Genomic DNA, 27564 nt, shown 5'->3' with positions numbered 1-27564 from the left:
AGCTCTGTGACAGGGCCACAGGCTATACACGTAGTTTCATGGTTTATGAGGGAAGAGATAGTCACGTAGAGCCGGAGAACTGCCCTGACTACATAGGAAGCGCTGGCAAGATAGTGTGGGACTTGGTGTCACCCTTATTCGGAAAGGGGTACCACTTGTACGTGGACAATTATTACACAAGCGTGCCACTGTTTAGTCACTTGTTTGATCATCAGATTGGAGCATGTGGCACCGTGCGACCTAATCGCCGGGGCTTTCCCCAGCGGCTTGTAGAGTCCCGTCTTAGGCTGGGGGAGAGAGCCTGCTTGCGCAGTAATAATTTGCTCGCTATGAAGTGGAGGGATAATAAGAATGTTTTCGTTCTTACCTCCCTTCATGCAGACACGACGGTCCAAATTCCTACGGCGACTGGTATTGTGGAGAAACCCCTCTGTGTCCACAAATATAACCTTAACATGGGAGGGGTGGACCTCAATGACCAGTTGTTGGCGCCGTATCTAGTTGCCCGTAAGTCCAGACGCTGGTACAAAAAAGTGTCTGTTTATTTATTCCAATTGGCTATACTGAATGCTTATGTACTACACAAAGCTTCAGGACGGACTGGATCCTTCCTCAAATTCCAGGAGGATATCGTCAGAGCCCTTCTGTATCCAGGCGGTGCTCCACCTCACCTTCCCCTACCAGATGCAGTAAGCCGGCTGCATGAGAGGCATTATTCTTATGTCCTCCCGAGTACCCCTACCCAACGAGCCCCCCAAAGAAAATGTCGTGTCTGCAGAAAGCGCGGATTTAGGCGTGACACCCGTTCTTATTGTCCCCGCTGTCCTGGCCAGCCTGGTCTTTGTCAGGGTGAGTGTTTTGAACGCTACCATGAACTAGTTGAGTATTAGCGTAGGGTACAGCATTGCACAAGCTAGGCACACGTTCACAGGGTCTCCCAAGATGCCATCACATTTTGAGAGACCCAAACCGCTGGAACCGTTACAACAGAAGTGTTAAAGTTACATAAAAAAGTGTTAAAAAAAAAAAAAAAAAAGTAAAAAAACCAAAAAAACCAAAAAAAATATAAAATAAAAAAACCAAAAATAGTTGTCGTTTTATTGTTCTCTCTCTCTCTATTCTCTCTCTATTGTTCTGCTCCTTTGTACTGTATTCTATTCTGCAATGTTTTATTGTTAACCATTTTTTGTTTTCAGGTATGCCATTCAGCTGTAGCGTGGATTTATTTATCTTGACAGCAACAGCGTTTGCTCCCACGATACGTAAAGCCACGACTCCAGCGCTGTCGGAGGTGATTTCACCACCACAGTTAAAAAAGAGCATATATGCCGAAGCATGGGGGCATAAGGGGTGGAGGAGCGATTTTGTTCCTAATGCCACGTACATACAGTCAAAATTCCGACGGAGGGCTTGCCCGTGGAAAAGTTTGAATGTATGTACGCGGCATAACTTTTTTGCGGGAGGATGCCCCCATGCTTCGGCATATATATATTTTAGGCACAGATTGTGTTAAATGTGTTATTTTTTGCGATTTTTTTTTTTGTATTTGCTTTGCAGGTATGGTAAGTCCTACTGTTATACTGTAATGTTACTTTGTTTTATTGTTAACCATCATTTGCTTAGCAGGTACGCCATTCTGCTGCAGAGCGGATTTATTTATCTTGACAGCAACAGCGTTTGCTCCCATGATACATAAAGCCGCGACTCTAGCACTGTCGGGGGTGATTTCACCACCACAGTTAAAAAAGAGCATATATGCCGAAGCATGGGGGCATAAGGGGTGGAGGAGCGATCTGCTCCTACCTTTTGCGGGAGGATGCCCCCATGCTTCGGCATATATAAATGGTGCATGTATGCCCACCATTAGAAAGTGGGTGGATGAAGGGTGGTATCTAATGGTGGGCATACCCACCGATCAATATTTTTTTTTCGTTCAGCCCACAGGCTGCATGAAAAAAAAAATACAATATATGCCCAACCAGTTCCAGCAACATACTGGTATGTTGCGGGACTTTGAGTGCTTATACCAGAATGATGCCTGCAGGTTTAGGTATCATCTTGGTATCATTCTTTTCAGCCAGCGGTCGGCTTTTATGTAAAAGCAATCCTAGCGGCTAATTAGCCTCTAGACTACTTTTACAAGCAGTGGGAGGGAATGTCCCCCCCCCCCCCCGCACCATCTTCCATGGTTTTCTCAGGCTCTCCTGTCCCAACAGGGAACCTGAGAATGCAGCCGGTGGTTCCGCCAGCTGACCATAGAGCTGATCAGAGACCAGAATGGCTCCAATCATCTCTATGGCCTAAGACACCGGAAGCTACGAGCATTTCATGACTTAGATTTTGCGGGATGTAAACAGCGCCATTGGGAAATTGGGAAAGCATTTTATCACACCGATCTTGGTGTGGTCAGATGCTTTGAGGACAGAGGAGAGATCTAGGGTCTGATAGACCCTAATTTTTTTTAAAAAGAGTACCTGTCACTACCTATTGCAATCATAGGGGATATTTACATTCCCTGAGATAACAATAAAAATCATAAAAAAATATATATAAATGAAAGGAACAGTTTAAAAAAAAAAAAAAAAAGCAAAAAAAAAAAAAAAAAAAAAAAAAAAACACCCCTGTCCCCCCCTGCTAAGGCGCAACGCGGAACACAAGCGTTGGTCTGGTGGCATATGTAAACGGCAATTGCACCATGCATGTGAGGTATCACCACGAAGGTCAGATCGAGGGTACTAATTTTAGCAGTAGACCTCCTCCGTAAATCTAAAGTGGTCACCTGTAAAGGCATTTAAAGGCTTTTAAAAATGTACGTAGTTTGTCGCCGCTGCACGTTTCTGCGCAATTTTAAAGCATGTCGTGTTTGGTATCCATGTACTCGGCCTAAGATCATATTTTTTATTTCATCAAACATTTGGGCAATATAGTGATTTTTAGTGCATTAAAATAAAAAAAAGTGTGTTTTTTCCCCAAAAAATGCGTTTGAAAAATCGCTGCGCAAATACCGTGTGAAAAAAAAAAATGAAACACCCACCATTTTAATCGGTAGGGCTTTTGCTTTAAAAAAACACTTCATGTTTGGGGGTTCAAAGTAATTTTCTTGCAAAAAAAATATTTTTTCATGTAAACAAAAAGTGTCAGAAAGGGCTTTTTCTTCAAGTGGTTAGAAGAGTGGGTGATGTGTGACATAAGCTTCTAAATGTTGTGCATAAAATGCCAGGACAGTTCAAAACCCCCCCAAATGACCCCATTTTAGAAAGTAGACACCCCAAGCTATTTGCTGAGAGGCAGGTTGAGTCCATGGAATATTTTATATTTTGACAAAAGTTGTGGAAAAAATACATTATTATTATTTTTTTTTTTTTTTTTGCACAAAGTTGTCATTAAATGATATATTGCTCAAACATGCCATGGTTATATGTAAAATTACACCCCAAAATACATTCTGTTGCTTCTCCTGAGTACGGGGATACCACAAGTGTGAGACCTTTTGGGAGCCTAACCGCGTACGGTACCCCAAAATCCAAGCACCACCTTCAGGATTTCTAAGGGTGTAAATTTTAGATTTCATTCCTCACTGCCTATCACAGTTTCGGAGGCCATGGAATGCCCAGATAGCACAAAATCCCCCCAAGTGACCCCATTTTGGAAAGGAGACACCCCAAGCTATTTGCCGAGAGGTATGGTTAGTATTTTGCAGACCTTCATTTTTGTCACAAAGTTTTGAAAATTGAAAAAAAGAAAAAAAATATACATTATTTTTTTTTTTCTTCATTTTCAAAAACAAATGAGAGCTGCAAAATACTCACCATGCCTCTCGGCAAATAGCTTGGGGTGTCTACTTTCCAAAATGGGGTCATTTTGGGGGGTTTTGTGCTATTTTGGCATTTTATGGCCTTCAGAACTGTGATAGGTAGTGAGGTGTAAAATCAAAAATTTACACCCTTAGAAATCCTGAAGGCGGTTCTTGGTTTTCGGGGCCCCGTACGCGACTAGGCTCCCAAAAAGTCCCACACATGTGGTATCCCCGTACTCAGGAGAAGCAGCAGAATTTATTTTGGGGTGTCATTTCACATATGTCCCTGGCATGTGTGAGCAATATATCATTTAGTGACAACTTTGTGAAAAAAAAATAAAAAAAAATAAAAGTTTGTAATTTTCCCGCAACTTGTGGCAAAATATAAAATATTCCATGGACTCAACATGCCTCTCAGCAAATAGCTTGGGGTGTCTACTTTCTAAAATGGGGTCATTTGTGGGGGTTTTGTGCCATCTTGGCATTTTATGGCCTTCAAAACTGTAATAGGTAGTGAGGCGTGAAATCAAAGATTTACGCCCTTAGAAAGCCTGAAGGCGGTTCTTGGCTTTCGGGGCCCCGTACGCACCTAGGCTCCCAAAAAATCCCACACATGTGGTATCCCTGTGCTCAGGAGAAGCAGCAGAATTTATTTTGGGGTGTCATTTTACATATGCCCATGGCATGCGTGAGCAATATATCATTTAGTGACAACTTTGTGAAAAAAAAAAAAAAAAAAAAAAAAGTTTGTAATTTTCCCGCAACTTGCGGCAAAATATAAAATATTCCATGGACTCAACATGCCTCTCAGCAAATAGCTTGGGGTGTCTACTTTCTAAAATGGGGTCATTTGTGGGGGTTTTGTGCCATCTTGGCATTTTATGGCCTTCAAAACTGTAATAGGTAGTGAGGCGTGAAATCAAAGATTTACGCCCTTAGAAAGCCTGAAGGCGGTTCTTGGCTTTTGGGGCCCCGTACGCAGCTAGGCTCCCAAAAAGTCCCACATATGTGGTATCCCCGTACTCAGGAGAAGCAGCAGAATTTATTTTGGGGTGTCATTTCACATATGCCCATGGCATGCGTGAGCAATATATCATTTAGTGACAACTTTGTGAAAAATTTATAAAGTTTGTCATTTTCCCGCAACTTGTGGCAAAATATAAAATATTCCATGGACTCAACATGCCTCTCAGCAAATAGCTTGGGGTGTCTACTTTCTAAAATGGGGTCATTTGTGGGGGTTTTGTGCCATCTTGGCATTTTATGGCCTTCAAAACTGTGATAGGTAGTGAGGAGTAAAATTACATATGTATGCCCTTAGAAATCCTGAAGGTGGTGCTTGGCTTTCGGGGCCCCGTACGCGGCTAGGCTTCCAAAAAGTCGACCACATGTGGTATCCCCGTACTCAGGAGAAGCAGCAGAATGTATTTTGGGGTACAATTCCACATATAACCATGGCATGTGTGAGCAATATATCATTTAGTGACAACTTTGTGTAAAAAAAAAAAAAAATTTTTTTTTTTGTCATTATTCAATCGCTTGCGGCAAAAAAATAAAATATTCAATGGGCTCAACATGCCTCTTATCAATTTCCTTAGGGTGTCTACTTTCCAAAATGGGGTCATTTGGGGGGGTTTTGTACTGCCCTGCCATTTTAGCACCTCAAGAAATGAGATAGGCAGTCATAAAATAAAAGCTGCGTAAATTCCAGAAAATGTACCTTAGTTTGTAGATGTGACAACTTTTGCGCAAACCAATAAATATACAATTATTGACTTTTTTTTTACCAAAGACATGTGGCTGAATACATTTTGGCCTAAATGTATGACTAAAATTGAGTTTATTGGATTTTTCTAATAACAAAAAGTAGAAAATATCATTTTTTTTCAAAATTTGCGGTCTTTTTACGTTTATATCGCAAAAAATAAAAATCGCAGAATCAGTCAAATACCTTTAAAAGAAAGCTCTATTTGTGGGAAGAAAAGGACGCAAATTTCGTTTGGGTACAACATTGCATGACCGCGCAATTACCAGTTAAAGCAGCGCAGTGCCAAAGTGTAAAAAGACCTCTGGTCATTTACCAGCAAAATGGTCCGGTCTGAAAGTGGTTAAACCCTCCCCTCAGTTACTAGCTTTTTCATACCACTCACCATTCCCTTTTAGCTCTCACAAGCAAGACCTCCTAACCCTCTTTTCTTGAATTGCGTTGTAACTGAATTATATTGTAAAGGGCTTAGCAAACCGTTGGTGCTATAAAAACCCTGTATTATAATAATAATACTAATAATTTGTTGCCACTAATCGTTACAAGGGCATACGTGTTTTCTTATTTTATGTTTATTTTGTGTTTGTTTGTTTTTTCATGGATTGTACAGTATATACTGTGGTGTTCACATCCCCTCCCTTTCATGATAGGAAAATCCCCAGATGGCTTAATAGGCTTAGTGCATCCTCCTTGTGAAGTGATGCTAATGCAGACGGACTTATCTCCTGCCATGATAACAGGCCTGCCTCTCTCTCCACAGGTGGCAACGTGCACAGAGGAGGGTTTACCTGAAGGTATCACCAGTCTGCGCCCTGTATTAGGCAAGTCAATGAATTCTTTCATTTCCATTTATGTCATTTTCTTTTGCTGAGCTAGTTCACCAACATCTTTATAGCAAGTGGAGAAGCTACACAGGGCACAAGGCTAGTCTTGCTTTGTTAGTTACGTTGCATCCTCTCGTTACTGTGTGACATGATGTGCTGCTTCATAACTTTATTTTAGGCCCCTTCACCTGCATTCTGACTTTCTTTTTAGAAGCTGTTATATTGACGATGTTTATAACTATTTAAAGTGATGCCCCATATTTTGTTTAAAGGAATAAAATAAAAAAAGTCCAATTCCAGGTTAACTATATTTGCTGCAAGGATTTAAAACATTATGATGGGTAATTGCCACTTTCTGTCCTTGAAATATTGATTTAAGGCCTTGCCAACACTCTTATCAAATTGACTAAGTTTACTTGACTAACTTAATTATTGGCTTATTTAAAAATCAAATAAATGGTGTTGCGCTACCTGAACTAAATAAAATTAAAGTGCCTTATGCTTTATGTAAATAGTGACAGTGTTATTAAGTGATAATAGATAATGGTAGATGGTGTTGCACTACCTGAAACCGTTAGGCTAAACTATACTAAATTAAAATTAAAGTGCCTTGTGCTTATGTGAAAGATAGTAGTGTTAATGAGTAACCCACTCCCAAGAGCAGTGTCTCCTTCTATTGAGTGATAATTGTTCCTTTTGGGTAAATATATATGATAGAAAAAATATAAGAACTCCAATGTTGTACAATTAAATATTATGCACAATTAAAAATATGAGAATAATCCAAAACTGTGAAGTATCTCCAACAGATTAATCCTTGAATAATCAATGAAATAGAATATCCAATCTGTTACAAATCATAAACCAAAAGTGTCATGTGCTTTAAATATTCAAATGAATATCTCCAAGATAAAAACTCATAAAATATTTTTCCTTATATTAAAACGTGCAACACACAATGCATGCTTAAACAAGAAAGCTATGTAATAAAGTCTTTGGTGAAATAAAATAAAATACAGTGACCAGTGGCTATTTTTCAGTGATCTTCTTAATAAGAAAAATGCAATAATAGAGTCTATATGTGAACTGAAATGGATAAAGTGACCAGTGGCTTATTCAGTGCTTCTCAAAAACAGCAACCGTGTTTTGTGATTCCTGTATCTCCAGTGTTCACGACACACTAGGTAGAGTGGCCCCTTACCTTACTGCTGTAAGGTAAACAGCAAACCAAACAAACGACAGGGTCCAGGGGTTATGCCCTAATTCCTGGTAGATGGGTACTGGCCCCCTCGGCTGGGATTTTTTCACCTCAGATAATTTCCATATGGATCTTAAGCCTCAATATCATCCACAAGGGTCTTCCCTCATGTCTTCAGACTAAACTCTAAATCGTTTAGGAAATTATCTGAGGTGAAAAAATCCCAGCCGAGGGGGCCAGTACCCATCTACCAGGAATTAGGGCATAACCCCTGGACCCTGTCGTTTGTTTGGTTTGCTGTTTACCTTACAGCAGTAAGGTAAGGGGCCACTCTACCTGGTGTGCCGTGAACACTGGAGATACAGGAATCACAAAACACGGTTGCTGTTTTTGAGAAGCACTGAATAAGCCACTGGTCACTTTATCCATTTCAGTTCACATATAGACTCTATTATTGTATTTTTCTTATTAAGAAGATCACTGAAAAATAGCCACTGGTCACCGTATGTTATTTAATTTCACCAAAGACTTTATTACATAGCTTTCTTGTTTAAGCATGCATTGTGTGTTGCACGTTTTAATATAAGGAAAAATATTTTATGAGTTTTTATCTTGAAGATATTCATTTGAATATTTAAAGCACATGACACTTTTGGTTTATGATTTGTAACAGATTGGATATTCTATTTCATTGATTATTCAAGGATTAATCTGTTGGAGATACTTCACAGTTTTGGATTATTCTCATATTTTTAATTGTGCATAATATTTAATTGTACAACATTGGAGTTCTTATATTTTTTCTATCACATATATTTACCCAAAAGGAACAATTATCACTCAATAGAAGGAGACACTGCTCTTGGGAGTGGGTTACTCATTAACACTACTATCTTTCACATAAGCACAAGGCACTTTAATTTAGTATAGTTTAGCCTAACGGTTTCAGGTAGTGCAACACCATCTACCATTATCTATTATCACTTAATAACACTGTCACTATTTACATAAGCATAAGGCACTTTAATTGTATTTAGTTCAGGTAGCGCAACACCATTTATTTGATTTTTAAATATACTATCTGGGGGTTAGGGTTTATACCTCTGCCGGTGGTTTGCTGCAACCTACCCTTACAAATAGCTTAGGCCCTTGGTGATAGCGTGGGGATACTCTAATCTACTAATTATTGGCTTAGTTCAGCTTTTTTAATATAATTAACACTGCAGTAAATGGGCCCACTAGGTTGAAAATACACTATGCAGTTTGGCCATAGTAATACTGTGCCTATCTATTTAAAGAAGTTGTAAAGGCAGAAGGTTTTTTTTTTTATTTTTTATTTTTTTGTATCTTAATGCATTAAGATAAAAAAAAAAAAAAAAAAAAACCTTTTTGTGTGTAGCAGCCACCCCAGCACCCCCTTAATTACTTACCTGAGCCCCATCTCTCTCCAAATATGTCCATGAATATCTAAGCTTTCCGGGACACTTCTTCTGATTGGCTCAGCCACAGCAGCAACATCATTGGCTCCCGTGGCTGTCAATCAAAGTCTGTCAGCCATTCAGGGAAGAGAGGGGCGGGGCCGGGTTAGGGCTCCATGTCTGAATGGATACAGAGCTGTGACTCAGCTCCAGGCCCCCATAGGAAGCTGCTGACTGTGGGGGCACTCAATGGGAGGGAGTGACCAGGAGCAGCAAAGAGGGACCCGAGAAGAGGAGGATCTGGGCTGCTTAGTGAAAAACGAACTGCATAGAGCAGGTAAGTATAACATGTTTGTAAAAGTTTTGTTTAAAAAAAATAAAATAACAATCACTTTAAACTGTCCGAAAAGCACTATCTATATTGCACTAACCAAATCCAATGTGCGTTTTCATAGTTGTATGGAAGGTTTCTTATTTGCTACTATGAGCACCATGGAAGTTGTTGCTTCAGATGCTTTGTTAAATCTGTAGTGGGAGCGATGGTAACGATGAGGAACGAGATCGCTTTTTAATAAAACCAGTTGGGCTTATGCAAGAATCTGAATATTCAATCTTTAGCCTGGGTTCACACATATGCGATGCAGTAGCCAGCCCGATTCCAGTGCCAATTTCGACATGGCAAGGAAGGTTCCTGCACCTTTTTCATGCAAATCCAATGCGAGTCCAGCCATACAACTGCATTATGTATCTGCATAGGCATTGCATACGATCGGCACAGCAATGTGGTGTGATGTCTGTGTTCGTAATAGTGTGAACCCAGGCTTAATTATAATAAATGTGGAAGCCCACCTTTTTTAAAGCCCCACTCTAGGCTGTCTTTAAATTTTGTTAATTTAAGTAGTTGGGTACTCCTTAACTCCCCACACTGTTAGAATGTGTGTGCAGGTCCTCCGTCATCCTCTTACAACAGAAGACTGTTGGCATGGAATAAAGTAAGTATTTGTACCTAACTCAGTGTTTCTCAATTCCCGTAATTCAAGGTGCACCAACAGGTAATGTTTTTAGCCTTCCATTATTTTGCACAGGTGATTTGATCAGTTTCACTGTCTTAGTAATTACCACAGCCATTTCATCTGAGGGAAGTCCTAAAAACATGACCTGTTGGGGACTGGAATTGAGAAACGCTGCCTTAACCCCTAGCCATACAAGCATTTAACCCCTCTCACTGAGGAATGCCCACTGCATAGGCAAATGTAACAGCCTAGAGTGGGGTGTTTTAAAGGTTTACACTTGCATACGCCTCCATGCAGTTCGGTTTACTTGGTCTGAGAATTAATTTCCACCCTAGAAGTTTGAAGTAAGGTGACATCTAGAGTATGATGTTTGCTACTGTGCCAACTACCTGAACTTATGATGATGACAAACTAGGGTTGAGTTGCTAATACTGCAGAGTGCAATATAAGAACGTCGGCTTGTTCCATAAAGCTTAAAAAGGAAGCTTCTATGCAGAGCTGCACCAGTTTTTGCACTCTCCAGCCTTTAGATAATCAACCCCACTGTGCTTCCTGAATGTGTGAAACAGCATAATATAACAGAGCCCTGTAGTTGAGAACAATGCATGCAAAAATGCGGCTCTAGGTTTCATTCTTAAAGCTTTTGTTAACCTTAAAAAACAAAAAAATCCTGTTCCCTTTAAAGCATGTTATACAGCACAGCGCTTGTTTAATTTGGCCCCCTGTAACATGCCTGGCTATGCCCTCCCCTCTTTATACTAACCCCGTTGTATAATGGCTGCTGAGCCCTGACACCGTGGTCGGTTTACATGCCTCCATCGTACACAGCCCTGCTCTTTCTCTTGTGTCCTCTCCCCCTTCCCTCTCTGCCTGTCTGCTTGTGTCAGTGCCCGCCCCCTCCGCTCCTGCTGCTTTCATATTTTGATATTTAAAAGCTCCCATCCACTCTATATTATAACAATAAGTGCCCCTATGTCTGTGTTCTATAATAAATATGCTTATCTGTACTGATAACACAGCTGATCACATGACTCTTCGGCTCGCTCTCCCTGACTGATGTCATTGGCAGTGCTCGGCCCTGTCCACTGGATCTGTCAGCCGGGCAGAGGAGAGAGGAGGCACCTGAGCGCAGGAAGGCACTGGGTTATTGGTACAGACGAGCATATTTATTATACAACACAAGCAAATTTATTAACACAGGCACAGGGGAACTTATTGTTTATAATACAGAGGGGATGGGAGCATTTTATAGAAGTGGCTTAACAACCACTTTAAGGTTACGTATGAGCAGTGTGTATTATCCAAATGGTCTAGGCAGCTTGCAGTCCTCATGGGGTCATCTCGCCTTTGACTTTTTTAGGGTTGTCTGGTGCAGCTCTGTATAGAAACCAGTCAGCTTCTAGGTTTTATTGTCAAAGCTTAACTGAACAAGCTGAAGTTAAAAGCCGATTGTCTACCATGCATAGTTGCACTAGATTTTGCACTCTTCACTTTCAATAAATTAACCCCTTTAAAGAGTAATCAATTAAAGACATGCTGGCTAAACAGTTTGTTTAAAAGTTGAAAATTCTATAAAGTATACTCATCCATTGATATTTTGTTTACATCCACAGATGTCCTATGTAAAGAAGTATGGAGTTAGGAAAGGGTAAGCTTCTGAGAAGTGGCCTCAATGCACTGTACCAAGCCATCCACCCAGTACATGGCTTGGCTTGGACAGATGGCAAGCAAGTCATCCTAACAGCCTTACATCTACAAAATGAGGACCCAAAGTTTGGAAGTTCTGTTGTCATTGGCCAGTTTGAGCATGTGCATGGCCTGTACTGGGGTCCAGCTCACACTACTGACATTCCAGCTCTGTTAGCCGTCCAGCACAAGAAACACGTCACTGTTTGGCAGCTGTATTATAACAATACGGAAAAGAACAAGCTGGTGGTTTCCCAGACCTGTGAAGTTGGGGATCCCCTCCCTGTGCTTCCACAAGGCTGTATATGGCATCCAAGTAAAGACATTTTGGTTATATTAACCAAGAGAGATGTCTCGGTCTTATATTCTGTACGCACTGACAATACAAGTGTTAAAGCTGACATCAAGAGCACTGGAGTTGTGCACTGTGCATGCTGGACTAAAGATGGAAGCCGTTTAGTTGTTGCCGTTAGCAGCGCTCTTCATTCCTACATATGGGACAGCAAACACAAATTGCTTAACCCTTGTACTTTTTGCCCCATCTTCGATGTTGGTGGGTACATTTGTGCTATTGAATCAACTGTCGATTCCCAGGTTGCAGTAGCCACGGAGCTTCCTCTAGATAGGATATGTGCGTTAAATGCTGGTATTGCATTTGATGTACCAGCTGCTGCTGAAATTTCCTTTTCTGCTCAGCCTGGCCTTCTGCTCATGGATGAAGAGTTTTCTCTAGATGTTGGACGGAAGTCAACAGACTCTGGGACCTCTCTGTCCTTAGATTCCCCAGTCACTTCTCCAGGAACTGTTGATCTAACTCATATATTGGTCAACCATTCGAAATCTGAACTGAGTCCACTTCTTAACCTCAAACACAAGGACTACATAACGGGCAGTGGGCAGGACTCCTCTCACCTTATCCTTGTGAACTTTGAGAAGAAAGTGACTTCCACACGGAAAGTAAGCATCCCAGGAATTCTGGTTCCAGACATCTTGGCCTTTGATCCTGGAGCTCATATCGTAGCTGTTGCGTCCAACACATGTAGCCATGTCCTTGTGTATTCATTAACTTCAACAAATATGCCTAACATACAGCAGATTCAGTTGGAGAAGAACGAGCGCCCAAAGGGCTTGTATTTCCTAACGGATAAAATGTTGCTGGTGTTAGTAGGAAGGCAGAAAACTTGTGACCCGGCTTTTCTGCCCTCTTCAAGTTCTGACAAGTACATCATCCGCTTAATGGTGAAGGAGGTAATGTTTGAAGAAGATTCATCCACATCATCAGCAGCAGATATAGCAAGTGCCCATTCTAGCTACAACTCTTCTGTACTCTTACATGGCAAGAAGAAGTATGGGAATAGCTTTTATAAGGAGGAGCAGCCTCCAGCATGCCGGGAGCTGTTGATTCCAGGAGGTACTACTGGGCGCCAAGGCTTTAGTAAAAAGCAACTGATAGAGGAGATTCGCAGTTATAATTATGACCAAAGTCCAACTTCAAGCGCTAGTGACTTTGAGGATAAAAAGAACTCTTTGACTGTGCACAACTTGGACACAGAGCCGAAAAATCGGTCTGTGATCCTGGGCTTGGAAGCGCATCGGAAACCTTCAAGCCAACCAACTTCACCAAAAATGGAGCGCAGGACAAACCATCATCCACCCAACACCACCCCATTGTCCGATCAAGACATTCTGTACATGTCCCGTAATCTAGAACGCTTGTGCAGCAATGTTTCCAACCTACAGCAGCGCCTGTCAGATCTTACAGAGTTTGCGCAGAATGGAAAAAAATCCTTTTTCTCATATCCATCCTCTAAAGACGCTCCATTTGTCACCATAATATGCCAGGTAATTCTATAATGTGATCACTGTTCAGTATGTGAAACAGATTGCTTGAATGTGTGAGTTACTTTTATCCAATGAATGGATTAGTTGTTGGTGGAAAGTGAGGAAGCAGGATTAAAAGGTCAAGGATTGTAACAACTAGACTCCAGTAGGGAACCACATAAATCCTAAATAGTGTAAGGTGTTTTACAGACTCTACAGTTGAAAGAGAATAGAATTGAAAAGCACACTTTAGTCAGACATATACATTTGGCTACCTTTACATACAGTAGTACATGGTACTATTTTGGTTTCAGGAATTTGGTCTTATTTTATTAAAGATGAATTCCTGAATTCCAGGTATGGTCTATTTGCTCAGAATGCAGCAGGCCAGCTGCTCCGCACAGGACACGGAAACAAGTGGAGATCACTGGAGTAGTGTGTCTATTTAAGTCAGGGCTTGACAAATCCCTGTGGCCAGGTCACCATGGCGACTAGAAATTGGATCCTGGCGCCTAAGCTTTGTGTTAGTCTATTCATTGTTGCAAGTCCAGGCAGGTAGCTTTTTTTTTATTTTTTATTTTTTTCTGCCGCACAGTTTCTTCCACACATGGGTAACGTGCCCCAGCACCCTCCCCTCCCTGCATGTCTCATTGAAGAGAACCTTAGTCCCCTATTTGTGATGTAAAAAAAAAAAAAAAAACTTTTTTTAATTGTAAAAAATCTAAATTTACACCCAAGCCCAAAAAATCCCCAAAAATATTTTGAGACCCCCCACTCCCACAAGTACGCATCTGTGGTGTACCTACACATGAAAACATCTATTATGATGCACATGCTACATATAGCCATGCACGCACAATTTTTTTTTAGCTGGCCCCTGGAGTCAAAGCAAATTTCTCAAGCCCTGATTTAAGTGATAACCAGCTCCCATGGGCATCAGATAGATATAGTATAAACATAGTTACATTGGTCCAAGCTGGACATAAGCTGTGGGCATCCGACTGTGAAGTCGCAAGCTGTCCCTGCCAGTTGCCCACAGTTGAGGTGGCGGGGACTGAAGATGGAGGGAAGGGATGGCTTGGGTGAGCACATCGCTGGATCCTGGAACAGGAGAGTGTGTGTTTATTATAAGTCAGCAGCTACACTGACTTAAATAAACACAGAAATGACTGGAGCTCCACTTTAACCTGACTGAGCTGTGTGGTAGGCAGTACTTTCAATGTGAAGAGGAGATTAAGAACTGACTTCAAACTATCAAGAATAGAATTCAGAATGAATCCTAGAAAGTCATATTTCCAGAAAAAGTAATGGATGCCTAGAACAGACTTCCAGCAGAGGGAGTGAGTCACTGAACAGTGAATTTTAAAGGATAAGTTCACCTTTTGGAACATGTTACACCCATGTTAAGGGTGGAAAGTGTCAATTTCCAGCTTCTGCTCCCTTTCAAACCCGATTGCCCCCTCCCTGCACAGACTTTCACTTTTTAAAAACAGCGTGGGCCCCACCCACACATCTGTGTCATTCATTTACCGATTCCTGTGCATGAATAAACTACAAGAACTGTTTGTCACCCCCGGCAGACAGCCTGTAGTTCTCAATTGGCTGCAGGAGCGCTGATGAGCACTCTCATAGTCCACTGACATGCCCTCAGTCTTTCAAATAGAAAGTCCATACAGAGGTACAGCCTGAAAGCCAGAGGACATGTCTGCAGGAGCTTCCATATTACACCCGTGACCTACTGATCCCAGGTGCCATGCTTTCCAGGATCCTGCAGGGAAAAAAAAAATGCATGCACTTTTTTTCTGCAAAAATCTGTGCATTTATTATTTTATTCTGTGAAGGTGAACTTGGCCTTTAATACCAGTCGTACACGCATGTGGCAGTACGATAGCTGGCTGTAATGCATACAGCTATTGCCACTGGTGTATGCTGAGACCACACTCGCTGGATGCCCCAGCACTGTGACTGTGCTGTCACAAGGGCTTCCAGTCACTGTTTTATAAACAGGAGCCATCTGCGGTAGGAACTTTTATAGGGCCGGCTCATAGATCTATATTTGGAAATAAAGGATTACAAAGGGTGGGCTTGATGGACTACCTGGTCTTTTGTTGCTGTCGATCTTCTATGTTTCTAGCGATGTTTAGGTTTCAGGATTGGATAAAAAGGAATGGAAATCCCTTTGGCAGATTAAACAGACACCTTATTTGAATTTCATCTGTGTATTGGTTTGCCTGAAGTTCAACTTTAGGCCTCATTCATGTGGGTGTAACTATTTCACAATGTAAAACTTGGAATCCTGCTGGGAGCGAGATCCTGTGTTTTGTAGCTGTCTGTACACATGTAACATTTACATGTGTTCAGTGGTAGCGCTTACATCGGCCCTATTGGCCACCAGCAGCAAACAGTATCAGCAATGTATAGTCAACACCTTCACCGCTGCTTACAGACATTGTAAAGGCCCCTGCTGCCTAGCATTCTTGGTTGCTAGCATGCAGGCCGTCTGTCATCTAGCATTCTAGTTTACTAGGACACAGGTGGCCAACAAGGCCTAGCATTCCTGGTTGGTAGGATGCAGGCAGCCTTTGCCATCTAGCATGCTTGGTTGTTCGAACACAGACCCCGTCACCTAGTTTTCTTGGTTGCTAAGGCACCGTCATCCCTTGTTGCTTAAATAGGAAGTAAACTCTCCCACTCTGATGCTTCTTTTCATTTAGTCCATTATAAGTAATTATCTGACTATAGCCACTGTAATCCAGCCCAAATCACATATTACTTACTGTTTAAAGAAACTTTAAAAAACTTGTTTCCAGGGGTTAGGCAGCACCATCTTAAGTATTGTTTTCTGAGTCCACAGTGGAGTTTATTTCCGCCCTTACATTGAGCACTTCCTGTACTGTCAACCAAGCCTCCTTCTCAATCCAATGTTTCTATGGCAACCCTGCTTCCCTGTTCATAGATTACTTGTTTATTTCATAGTATTTACTTGTGCCAATACTTACTTGTTTCTTGTGTCTAATGTTTGCCTTTGTCAGACTTATCAGCTTCAGCTGAAAAGACTGCAGTAATGGCCAAGTTTAGACTGTATGTGAGGTCACATGGTGTGTAGGAGGAAGCTCTGAATGATTCTGAAGTCTAGGAAGTCCTGATAACAGATAAGCACATAGTGTGCCGTAAATCATGGGAGATCTGGGCATGCTCAGTGACTTCATTCTACAGAACAACAAGGATTACAACAATACTAAGCAAGTAAGGAGATATCTACAAGCAGTGTTCATTAGGGGTTTTTTATGCTGATTTACATGGGCCAAAGTTGTGGGGGAGGGTTTACAACCACTTTAAAGTGTTACTAAACTCAAACCAGTAAAATCAGTCTGTATATGCAGTAAAACATGCTTGTTATACTTGCTGTGGAGCCTAAGGGGTTAATTCTGCACTTTGTGTAAAAAGGCTGTTTGAGCCTGTCTTCTCTGATCCTCCCCTTCTTCTACAGTCCCCAAACCATCTCCTGATAGTACAGAGGTTAGGGGACAAGCTGCACATGCTCAGTTTGGTGTGTATTGCTAGAGAGTTTTTTTTTTTTTTTTTTATTGGGAGGGTGCATGTGATTAGCACAGCGCCAATCCACACTGTCCAGACAGAGGGTCAGGGGTCCTGCATTCTCATAGGACAGTCATAAGAGAATGAAAACTCCTCCTACGAGCTTTAACTAGACACTAATAGAAGTCATAAGATATAGTGCTAATGGGAAAGGTGTTTTGCAGTTTGTATTTTCTAAAATACTTGTATTCCCATGTTCTGTGTACTGTGGGAGACCAGATAGTGAATGCAGGGTTCTGGATTTAGTAACCCTTCAGTCTACTGGATTTCTACTGCCTGCATTCTAGGGTACTATGATGCCGATGATCCCCCCCCCCCCCAACTTCCTAGGTGGTAGTTGACCATTATTGCAACCAGTAGGCTGCATTAATGCTGTACGCTTGTATGCATGTAAACATTACACAAATGTTTACATGCGCACAGCATAAATAAAGCTAACGATTATGGCCTCATACACAGCTGTGTTCTAACTGTTATTTGTTTTTCCATTAGTCACATCGTACAAAAGTTTAAAAGAAGCACATATAATGTTTAACTGGGCACTTAAACCTCCTTCATATCCAGACTAATGTACCCAAATGAAATTTTTAGAATTTTTTTTCCCCCAAATAGAGATTTATTTTGGTGGTATTTGATCACCTGTGTGATTTATATTTATATATATATATATATATATATAATATATATATTTGTTTTAAAATTTTATAACGGGTAATTTTTGTCTGTCATTGATGTACGCTGATGAGGCAGCACTGATGGGTGGCAGTGGTGGGCACTGATCGGTTACACTGATAGGCAGCACTTCTAGGTGGCACTGATTGACATCACTTGTGGGCATCGATAGGTGGCACTTGTAGGCACTGTTGGACTCTATAAATGAGGCCCCTTACTCGGATCGGTGATCACCCAAGTCTCATTGACTTGGTGATCGCAGAGCGCTACGCACTCGCCCTGTAGGGCGCGCACAGGGGAGGCCGTCATATGACGGCCTCCCGGGAATTCACATCCGCGCGGTGGCCGTCATTCGGTCATAGCGCGGATGTCAGGTGGTTAATATAGTGTTTGTTTCTTTTTTTTGACCAACTACGAAGACAACTTATATTTTTGCCAATGGATTGCAGCTGCTGATCATTGTATTCTGACAGCAGAGAGTCCTTGCTGCTAGACTACAATTGGGTTGATTTAGCAAAACTGGAGAGTGCAAAATCTGGTGCAGCTCTCTATAGAAACCAATCGGCTTTTATCAAAGCGTAGTTGAACAAGCTGAAGTTAGAAGCTGATTGGCTACCATGTACAGCTGCACCAAATCAGTTTTAGTAAATCAACCTCAGTCTCAGTGGGATGGATTTCTCTATACACCTCGCTTGTGTGGATGGAGAAATCCATCCTGTTTTTTTTTTTTTCATTCAAGGTTGTGATTAAGACCTTTTTCATAGATGGTTCCCCTTCATCAGGACCAGCAGAGAAAGGGTTTCAAGACATCCATGCAACTCCATTGATCTCAATATAGTTGGTCAGTAATAAAACAAATACAAAAAATTAACAAAATGAAAAAATATATGCATACCCCGTCCACATATCACATACAGTGCCTTGAAAAAGTATTCATATCCCTTTAAAGTTTCCACATTTTGTCATGTTACAACAAAAAATGTAAATGTATTTATTGTGATTTTATAGACCAACACAAAGTGGCACATAATTGTGAAGTGGAAGGAAAATGATAAATGGTTTTCAACATTTTGTTTACCAATAAATATGTGAAAAGTGTGGGGTGCATTTGTATTCGGGCCCCCCTGAGTCAATACTTTGTAGAACCACCTTTCACTGCAATTACAGCAACAAGTCTTTTGGGGATGTCTCTGGATGACCAGTTTTGCATATCTAAAGTGACATTTTTGCCCTTTTTTCTTTGGAAAATAGCTCAAGCTCTGTCAGGTCTGGACTTTGACTGGGCCATTCTAACACATGAATATTCTTTGATCTACACCATTCCATTGTAGCTCTGGCTGTATGTTCAGGGTCGTTGTCCTGCTGCATCCATCGCCCCATCAACTCTGACCAGCTTCCCTGTCCCTGCTGAAGAAAAGAATCCCGTCAACATGATGCTGCCACCACCATGTTTCACGGTGGGGATGGTGTGTTCAGGGTGATGTGCAGTGTTAGTTTTCCACCACACATAGCGTTTTGCTTTTAGGCCAAAAAGTTCAATTCTGGTTTCATCTGACCAGAGCACCTTCTTCCACGTTTTTTTGTGTCCTCCACAGGGCTTTTCCCAAACTACAAACAGGACTTCTTATGGCTTTCTTCTTGTCACTCTTCCATAAAGGCCAGATTTGTGGAGTGCACGACTAATATTTGTCCTGTGGACAGATTCTCCCACCTGAGCTGTGCAGCTCCTCCAGAGTTACCATGGGCCTCTTGGCTCCTTCTCTGACGAATGCTCTCCTTGCCCACCCTGATGATGGATTGAACAGTGCTCCGTGAGATGTTCAAAGCTTGGGATATTTTTTTTTACAACCTAACCCTGCTTTAAACCTCTCCACAACTTTATCCCTGACTTGTCGGGTGTGTTCCTTGTTTGTTCACTAAGGTTCTTTTAATAAATCTCGGGGGCTACACAGAACAGCTGTATTTATACTGAGATTAATTTACACACAGATGGACTCTATTTAATAATTAGGTGACTTCTGAAGGCAATTGGTTCCACTAGATTTTAGTTAGGGGTATCAAAATAAAGGGGGGCTGAATACAAATGCACGCCACACTTTTCAGATATTTATTTGTAAAAAATTATTGAAAACCATCTATCATTTTCCTTCCACTTCCCAATTATGTGCCACTTTGTGTTGGTCTATCACGTAAAATACATTTAAGTTTTTGGTTGTAACATGACAAAATGTGGAAAATTTCAAGGGGTATGAATACTTTTTCAAGGCACTGTAACAGGTCATCTGTACTCCACTACTAACAAACACTCTGCAAGTACTTATGGCATCATATGATTACATTAATTTAAAGCTACACTCCTCTCCACAGGTGAATAGCTAGTGGGTCCTGATGAAGTGAAGCTATCAACGAACAGTGTTGACTGTGATCTGTGAAATGGGACAGTCAGAATAATGCAAATATAGAAGTGGTGCTTGTAGTTGGTCACAAACAAGAAACGCTGTATTGAGCATTATATGTGATGTGTTTAGTTTAGTTTTTATTTTGTTTTTTTGTTTTTGTATAATGTAACTAATGCCCCATACACACAGTCAAATTTTCCGATGGAAAATGTGCGATCGGATCATTTTTTATCGGAAAATCCGACTGTGTGTGGGCTCCATCTGACTTTTTCCGTCTGATTTTCCGACGCACAAAGTTTGAGAGCAGGATCTAAAATTATCCAATCGCATAAATTCCAATCGTGTGTAGACAATTCCGACGGACAAAGTGCCAAGCATGCTCAGAGAGACGATTGGCTACTGGCCCGTTTATAGTTCAGACGTATGTGTTTGACGTCCCCTCGTTCAGAACGATCAGATTTTCTGACAACTTTGTGCGAACCTGTGTATGCAACACAAGTTTCGGCCCAAAATCCGTCGGGAAAAACCTGACAGATTTTTTTGGTTGGAATGTCCGACCGTGTGTATGGGGCATAATACATTTGTAAGTTGTGTATGTATGTTGTAAGTTGTATGTACCTTTTTAGATTTGGTTCTATATTCCTGGATGCCTTTCTAGAAAGTTCAATTTTTTGTTGTGTTTTTTTTTTTTGTAGTCATTTGTTGGTTTGGGATGAAGGTACTCTTCCTCCTTCATTCCTCTCTCTTTTGAATGCCTTCATATTCGTTGCAAGAGTTAGCCCAGGTTCAAACTGAGCTGTGGCAATGAAGCCTTGTGAGTTCAGCTAAATTTGCATGATTTCACTCCCGCATGTCACGATTTCGGCCGCGATTTCAGAGACATCTGTACAGGTTTCAAAGCCCGAAATCACAAAAAGTAGTACAGAAACTACTTTTTGAAATCGGCGCAGCACCGCAGATGTGGCGTTGCACCAATTAGGACAGTGCCATTGACGTCAATTGCTGCCAATTTGACATGTCAAAATGCTCCAGTGCGAACCAGGGCTTAAGGGCTATTTGTTTGTAATAGGGCCGTTGTTCAAAGATCCAAGTCTAACAGTCCATGTTCTCTTTGGGACAAATAGAATCCTAGACATAAATGCTGATGACATACATTTTATACCCATATATGATCCCACCAGAGCCTGACTTCTTGGGAAACCATTAGATTAGAGACTTGCATGACCAACTTTCACCTGAACGTGAACATATGGCCAGGGATGGCTTTTAGCTTATAAAAAAAAAAATCCATACCAATCACGATTGTGGCCAAGCAAATAAAATCAGCTGTACTAGATGATGATGTTTTGTCTCTAAATAACGTTTGTTACCTGATCTGGGAGGTGCAGACATGGTTCAAAAGAGGTTACAGCTGATTCAGGAGGAGATGCTCCAAGATTAAAACCTAACAAGATTAGCTGAGGCTGCTGTGTTACTACCATTGCATGTTCACTGGAAAACACACAGGTTCAAAATTGCTTTAGTAGAGGACCTGTGATGAATTTTACCTACATGATACCCTGCAATACAAAACATATTTCATCCCTGGGATGTATCAAAATGACCCTGGATATGGAAGGGGTGAGGCTTGCCAAGCAATCAGCATGGTTAGATAAATGACAACTTAAGCTGTAAGCACATAACATCTACCTTCATTTGTCCCTTCAGCTTCACTCAAAGCAAAAGAGCATCATTCTGATAGTGCCTCTGGGTAGATTAGATTGCATGTGGGTTGGAGACAGGGGTCATTCTTGTCTTTCACTACCAAAAAGTGGAGAAACAGTGGACAGCCTTCCAAATGGGAGTGGAGAGACAAATGTGAAGGTAAGTGATATGTCCTAATAGCTTATGGCTAGGCAAATATCAGCCACCAAGGTTACTATGGCAGACATTCTGCTTCCAAAGTCCTCAATTTCCCATCGGCCCCTATCCTCTGCATCATGTGACTTGTTTTAAAATTTCTGTAACAGAATGCAGGAGAAGATGAGGCCAAGCAGTGCAGACTACTGCTAAGGCTACTGTCAGGAATGGGGTGATAAGAACGTTGTATGTGGAAGATTGGGGGGGGGGTCAGAACTATATATACTGTATGTGTAGTTCTGAGAACTTCGTATATGTCAGATTAAACCCAGATTGTGTCTCACTTCAGTATTTGAGTTTCTAACCAGGAACAAGCATGCAGCAAATAATCATAAATTCTTTTTATTATATTCAGTGCCTTAGAATCTATTGACTAGAAAGCATCAGAGTAACAGGCAACTAGCACTTTAATGCGGTTTTATAGTGGTGTGTTTTTTTTTTTTTTTTTTTTTTTTTTTTTTTACTTTTACCTACAGGTAAGCCTATAATAAGGCTTACCTGTAGGTAAAAAAAATATCTCCTAAACCTGTATGGCCTGTGGAACATTACCATAACAAACCGTTTCGCCCAGTTACATCACCTTGGGCGCATTGTTTCCATATTGACCTATGATAATGGTTATCCCAAGTGACATTTCTGTGTAACATTGAGGGTCCTAAGCGCTTTTAGTGATACGTTCTTTTTGTGTTGTTTGTTCTACCTTCCAAGTGGTTTATCTCTAGCAGCTGTGGATCATTTTTGGGTTTAACTGTTTACTTTATTTCATCTGCATTTCTGTTGGCGAAAGATTTCTTTAGAGGTTTTATTATCTTTTCTTTATCGTACATCACGGGACAAAGAGCAACCATAATATTGATTATATGGGTTATACGCCACCTGCTGGTCGATGGACACTGGCAGATAGTCAAACAGGAAGTCTACCCCTATATAACCCCTCCTACACAGGAAGGACCTCCATATTTATTTATTTTTTGCCAGTGTCTGTAAGGTGGAATGGTCACTGATGTGATACATGTGCTCTTGGAGCATACTTGGAGGTCTGAACGGTTCAATTTAGAATCTTGGCCTTCATTTGGATCCATTCAAAAAAGCGGTCGGCTAAAATGGATGGTACCTGATCCTCATTGGAAGTAGAGAAGATTCTTTGAGGTTTGCCTCTAATGCGGCCTTATGGCGCTGGACCCTGCGTAATTGAATCCTGTGCAGTGTTTGTTCTGATCAAGGTGCTTTCCTGCAGGGTGCTATATGGGTCCGGGGGAGGGGACACAGTCCTTGAAGGTCTTCTATGACAAAGCTCATCGTGATGGGTGAAGATTGGACTCCTGTTGTGTTCAGAGTCCTGCAGAAGGAATGGTACGTCTGAATTTTTTCAGTTTGTCCTTTCTAAAAAAATAAAAAGAGAGATCTGGCTACAGTTCATGCTCTGTTTGAGAGTATCTCAGACCATAAGATTTTAGAGCAGGTGGTTCGCTACTTCCTTAGTCTGGTCAGTCTTCTCCTTGCATTGGGTCTTGGTGCAAAATTTATGGGCTCATTATTGTAAAACAATTAAATGGTAGCAGCTTCAAAACTGAATAGGGACATGAGGTCTATCTTAAGATCTCAATCCACTGGGCGTCCTTTTCATTTAGGCTTGGTCTGTTCATTGATGACCTCTCTGCAAGAGGTGGCCCATAATCGCCAGGAAACGCACAGCTTCATGAGCCGGGTTGTTTCCAGCCTCATCAAAGATATCTGTAATTGCAGGGGAAAGTCATCTGTTTTTTCTTTTTTGTGACCATCCTTCGGGCTGGCCACAGCTTCTGAGGTTCACAAAGCTCCTAGCTCTGGTGCTAGACTTGCTAAAGATGTGTCAATCTCAGTATACCTCAATAACCTTTGATCAGGAAACAGTTGCTCCAGATTTTCCTTCGATACATTTTGCAGTATCTAGGTCAAAGCACATTCCTTATGTACGGTCCTACTACAGTTCTTGGTAGAGTATCATTTTCTTTGTCTGGAACTTGAAGATCAAGGCATTGGATTGCTGAAGGGCTCTGGTCCCGGGGTGTTGCACAGATAAAGATTGGTGGTTGATGGTTCAAATTCTTCCTTTCAGGCATTGGAAGATAATAACCACTGATGCCAGTTTCTCCATTTGGTTTGTGGGTGGCTACAGTTCAGTAGACTATACAGGAGAGTATACTGCCCATAAATATCTTGGAGCTTTTGGCCAGTACTCCTTGCTCAGGATTATGGTACAAACCAGTTTTAGGTTCTATCTGGAAAAGCCTCTGCAGGGGCATATATAGCAACCACCAGGGCGGCACCAGGAGTCATGCAGCTCAGGAAGGTGAACCACATTCTGTCTGGGACAGCACAAGTGCTGTCTCTATTTTCAGTGCATATTCCAGGTTATAGGATAGTGGCAGGGGGAACTCTGCGGGTGAATCTACTAGATTCCAAGTTCTACAACAAGTTGTGTCTGGGATGAGGATCCCACTGGCAATAGGGCTAGATGCCCTGGTAACACCTTAGGGACCAGTTCTCCCTTATTTGACGCTTTCCCTCTGTTTCGACTTCTGCCACATCTTTTGCAAAGAATCCAGAAGGGGATAACACTGATAATGTTAGCCGAATTACCCCAGGAGGGCTTGGTACACTGATATAACGAGGGTCGCTCCTGGGAAACTCCCAGTCCAATAGGACCTAATGGTCTTGAGTCCTGTATCTCAACACTGTTGAGCCCCTGGAAGCCAGCTTCGGGGAACTTCAATTACAACACTTGGAATTTATTTTTTTTCTCCTGGGGTGAAGCCAGGAAGTGGCACCCGCATAAATATGTGAGTGGGAGATTTTCTTTCTTTATCCAGTCGGAAGGGGAAAGGAGATTGGCCTTAAGTAGTGTAAACGGTCAGGGTTTGTCCCTATACCAGTGATGGCGAACCTTGGCACCCCAGATGTTTTGGAACTACATTTCCCATGATGCTCAAGTACCCTTTAGAGTGCATGAGCATCATGGGAAATGTAGTTCCTAAACATCTGGGGTGCCAAGGTTCGCCATCACTGCCCTATACCTTCTTTCTTCTTCTTTCTTCATTCATACATGTAACGTAGACAGTCTCGCCTGTTAGGCCATTCTTGTTTATCGTGGAAGGTGACTTCTTTAGATGCTGTCACTTCACTAAGTCGAGTGTTGGTGGCTCTTTCATGCAAGGAGCTGTTTTTGGTATTGTATCATATTAAGCTGATGTGCCCTCATACATTTTTTGCCTAGTATGAGCCAAGAGAATGTCTTGCCTTCTTTTCGGATACTCAGTTGGCAGGAGTTGCATCACTGCATACTCTGGAGATAGTTCTGGTGGTCAGAATTACTTGATTTGTCGGTACAGTTCAGGAATCCTGGTTTGTGCTGCCAGTAGAGCCCAGGATGGGCAGGAGGCATCCAAGTTAACTATTTTCATTGGATTTGCCAGTTAATTATTCGAGCCTATGGCTTGAAAGGGGCAAGGTCCTGCACCTTTTTTTTTGGTAAAAGCGCTCGCGACCAGGTGTGTGGGGGCATCTTGGGCCATCAGGTGTCAGTGGCTCAGGATTTAAGGCCATTAAATTAGGTCTTTTGGTCATACATTCACAGAATTTTACCAGATGGATGTCAAAGCCACGGAGGATACTGCTTGGCCACAGTATGTTTGTGCAGCAGAAGGAGTCCTCCTCGGGTGGCAGTTTCTGTGATTTTGTTTTGCAGCAGTCTCAAATGAAACTCTGCATAGGGAACTGCTTCAAATGAAGCCACCATCTTCCCCAGCAGCCTCATACAAAGGCGAATAGAAGGACCCTTCTTTGCCCTGACTACCTGAATCAGTTCTTTTATGGCACTGATTTTTGCCTGGGGTCTAATTCTTGAGCCTGACGGAGGAGACCGTCATGACTGCCTGGAGGCACTGGGGAAAGAGCCCACTTAAAAGAGGGATGTTTGCCCCTTTTCTTAACTGGCAAAAGGGTGCTTTTCCCCACTAGAGATCTTTTGGATATAACTGTCCAAATCCTCCCCGAACAGCCTAGCACCACGAAAGGGAAACCTAGCCAGGAGCTTCTTGCATGGGGATTCGGCTGACCAATTTTTCCAACCATAAGATTCTATGCATATGCACCAACCCAAGCGTAAGGCGAGAGGTCTGGATGATAGACACCTAGGACACTGGCGAAAAAACGGCTTACCTGTAAAATCTTTTTTTCTTTTGAGGTACATCACGGGACACAAAGGTCCCTCCACTCTTCTAATACACTTATATTGCTTTGCTACAAAACTGAGGTACTTCCAGTAAGGGGAGGGGTTGTATAGGGGGTTGAACTTCCTGTCTAAGGTGTGCCAGTGTCCAGTTACCTAGCTATACCCTATATAACCCATCAGTGATTACTGAGACTCTGTGTCCCATGATTTACCTCCAAAAGAAAAGGATTTTACAGGTAAGCTGTTATAAAAATCCTATTTTTTTTTTTTTTTTTTAAGTAGCAGATGTATTTGATTTCTTTTTTGGAAAATAAAGATATAATTTAGGCCCCTTTCACACTGGGGCGTTTTTCAGGAGCTACAGCGCTAAAAATAGCGCCTGAAAAAATCTGGCCCCTTTCACTCCAGTGTGAAAGCCGGAGGCTACATTGTAATATATAATGAAATAGTTCACCTTACTATAGTGCAGAATCAATGGGAGCCCTGAACTTGTCACTTGCCACCATCGTCTGCATCCAGATGCAGCGTCACTTGCCACCAGATGCAGGGTGTCACTTGCCGCCGTCGCCAGCCATCAGATGCAACATGTCAATTGCTTCTGTCACCTGCCACCAGCTGTAGCTTGCCATCCATAACCTGCCATCAGATGCAGCGTGCCACTTGCCACCAGTAGCACACCACCAGATGCTCGTATAGAGACCTGGCTGTGTGTGGGCAGTCAGGCGCCTATGCCTCCTTCCAGTTCCCCCTTCAATCTGTGCTCAAGGAGACTTCTATTGTGCCTTTGTTTACAGCAGCACCAGAGCAGGCCGGCCTTGTGGTGCCTTTCCTCAACGCGATCCGACACACCAGAGCCCCGGGATAGTGAACGCCCCAGCCGCTGGCTGCCTCGTGGCTACTCAATATCCCCCTTCGGCCACCAAATGGCTCATTGCCAAGCAGTCGCCATGATGCCCACCTCCCTGTTGCATTGCGGTCCGGTTTCTGACAGGCCACAAACTGGTACTGGCCCGCATCCCAGGGTTTGGGGACCCCTGTACTAAAAGGTCTGCATTAATAATATGCAGTGCTGTGATGTTTTGCTGACTGTAGTGCCTTGTGGCAAGCAGTCATGTTCACTAGTGTAAATTGGATGTGGCTGATTGGTGGGAAAAAACTACGATGAGTTCAGCCACTCCTGGGCTTGTTCTAATGAATGAGAACCAAATTGTTTGAACTACAGTTTGCCACATATTATTTCACTACTTGCAGAAGTTAAAAGGA

The 27564-nt window shown here is 42.0% G+C and overlaps 1 protein-coding gene across 5 annotated transcripts in view; it reads left to right on the top strand.

Annotated features, from left to right (window-relative positions):
* Window positions 1–27564, top strand: part of WDCP (WD repeat and coiled coil containing) — a 53149-nt gene that overhangs the window by 10062 nt on the left and 15523 nt on the right. For 4 of the 5 annotated variants that reach the window (XM_077488865.1, XM_077488866.1, XM_077488868.1 and 1 more), the window contains exons 2-3: window positions 6322–6382; window positions 11628–13542. In XM_077488865.1, coding sequence (XP_077344991.1) covers window positions 11647–13542 — 1896 coding nt within the window. In that variant the 5' untranslated portion in view covers window positions 6322–6382; window positions 11628–11646. Of the gene's footprint in view, window positions 1–5930; window positions 6383–11627; window positions 13543–27564 lie in introns of those variants that run through there. The other variant, XM_077488864.1, reaches the window with a different exon arrangement.

The sequence above is a fragment of the Lithobates pipiens genome, unplaced genomic scaffold, assembly GCF_037356315.1.
Source record: "Lithobates pipiens isolate NorthernLeopardFrog02 unplaced genomic scaffold, aLitPip1_a1.2 Scaffold_18, whole genome shotgun sequence".
Classification (NCBI taxonomy): Eukaryota; Metazoa; Chordata; class Amphibia; order Anura; family Ranidae; genus Lithobates; species Lithobates pipiens.
Note: the sequence above shows the minus strand (reverse complement) of the source record. Positions and strands in the feature narration are given on the sequence as shown.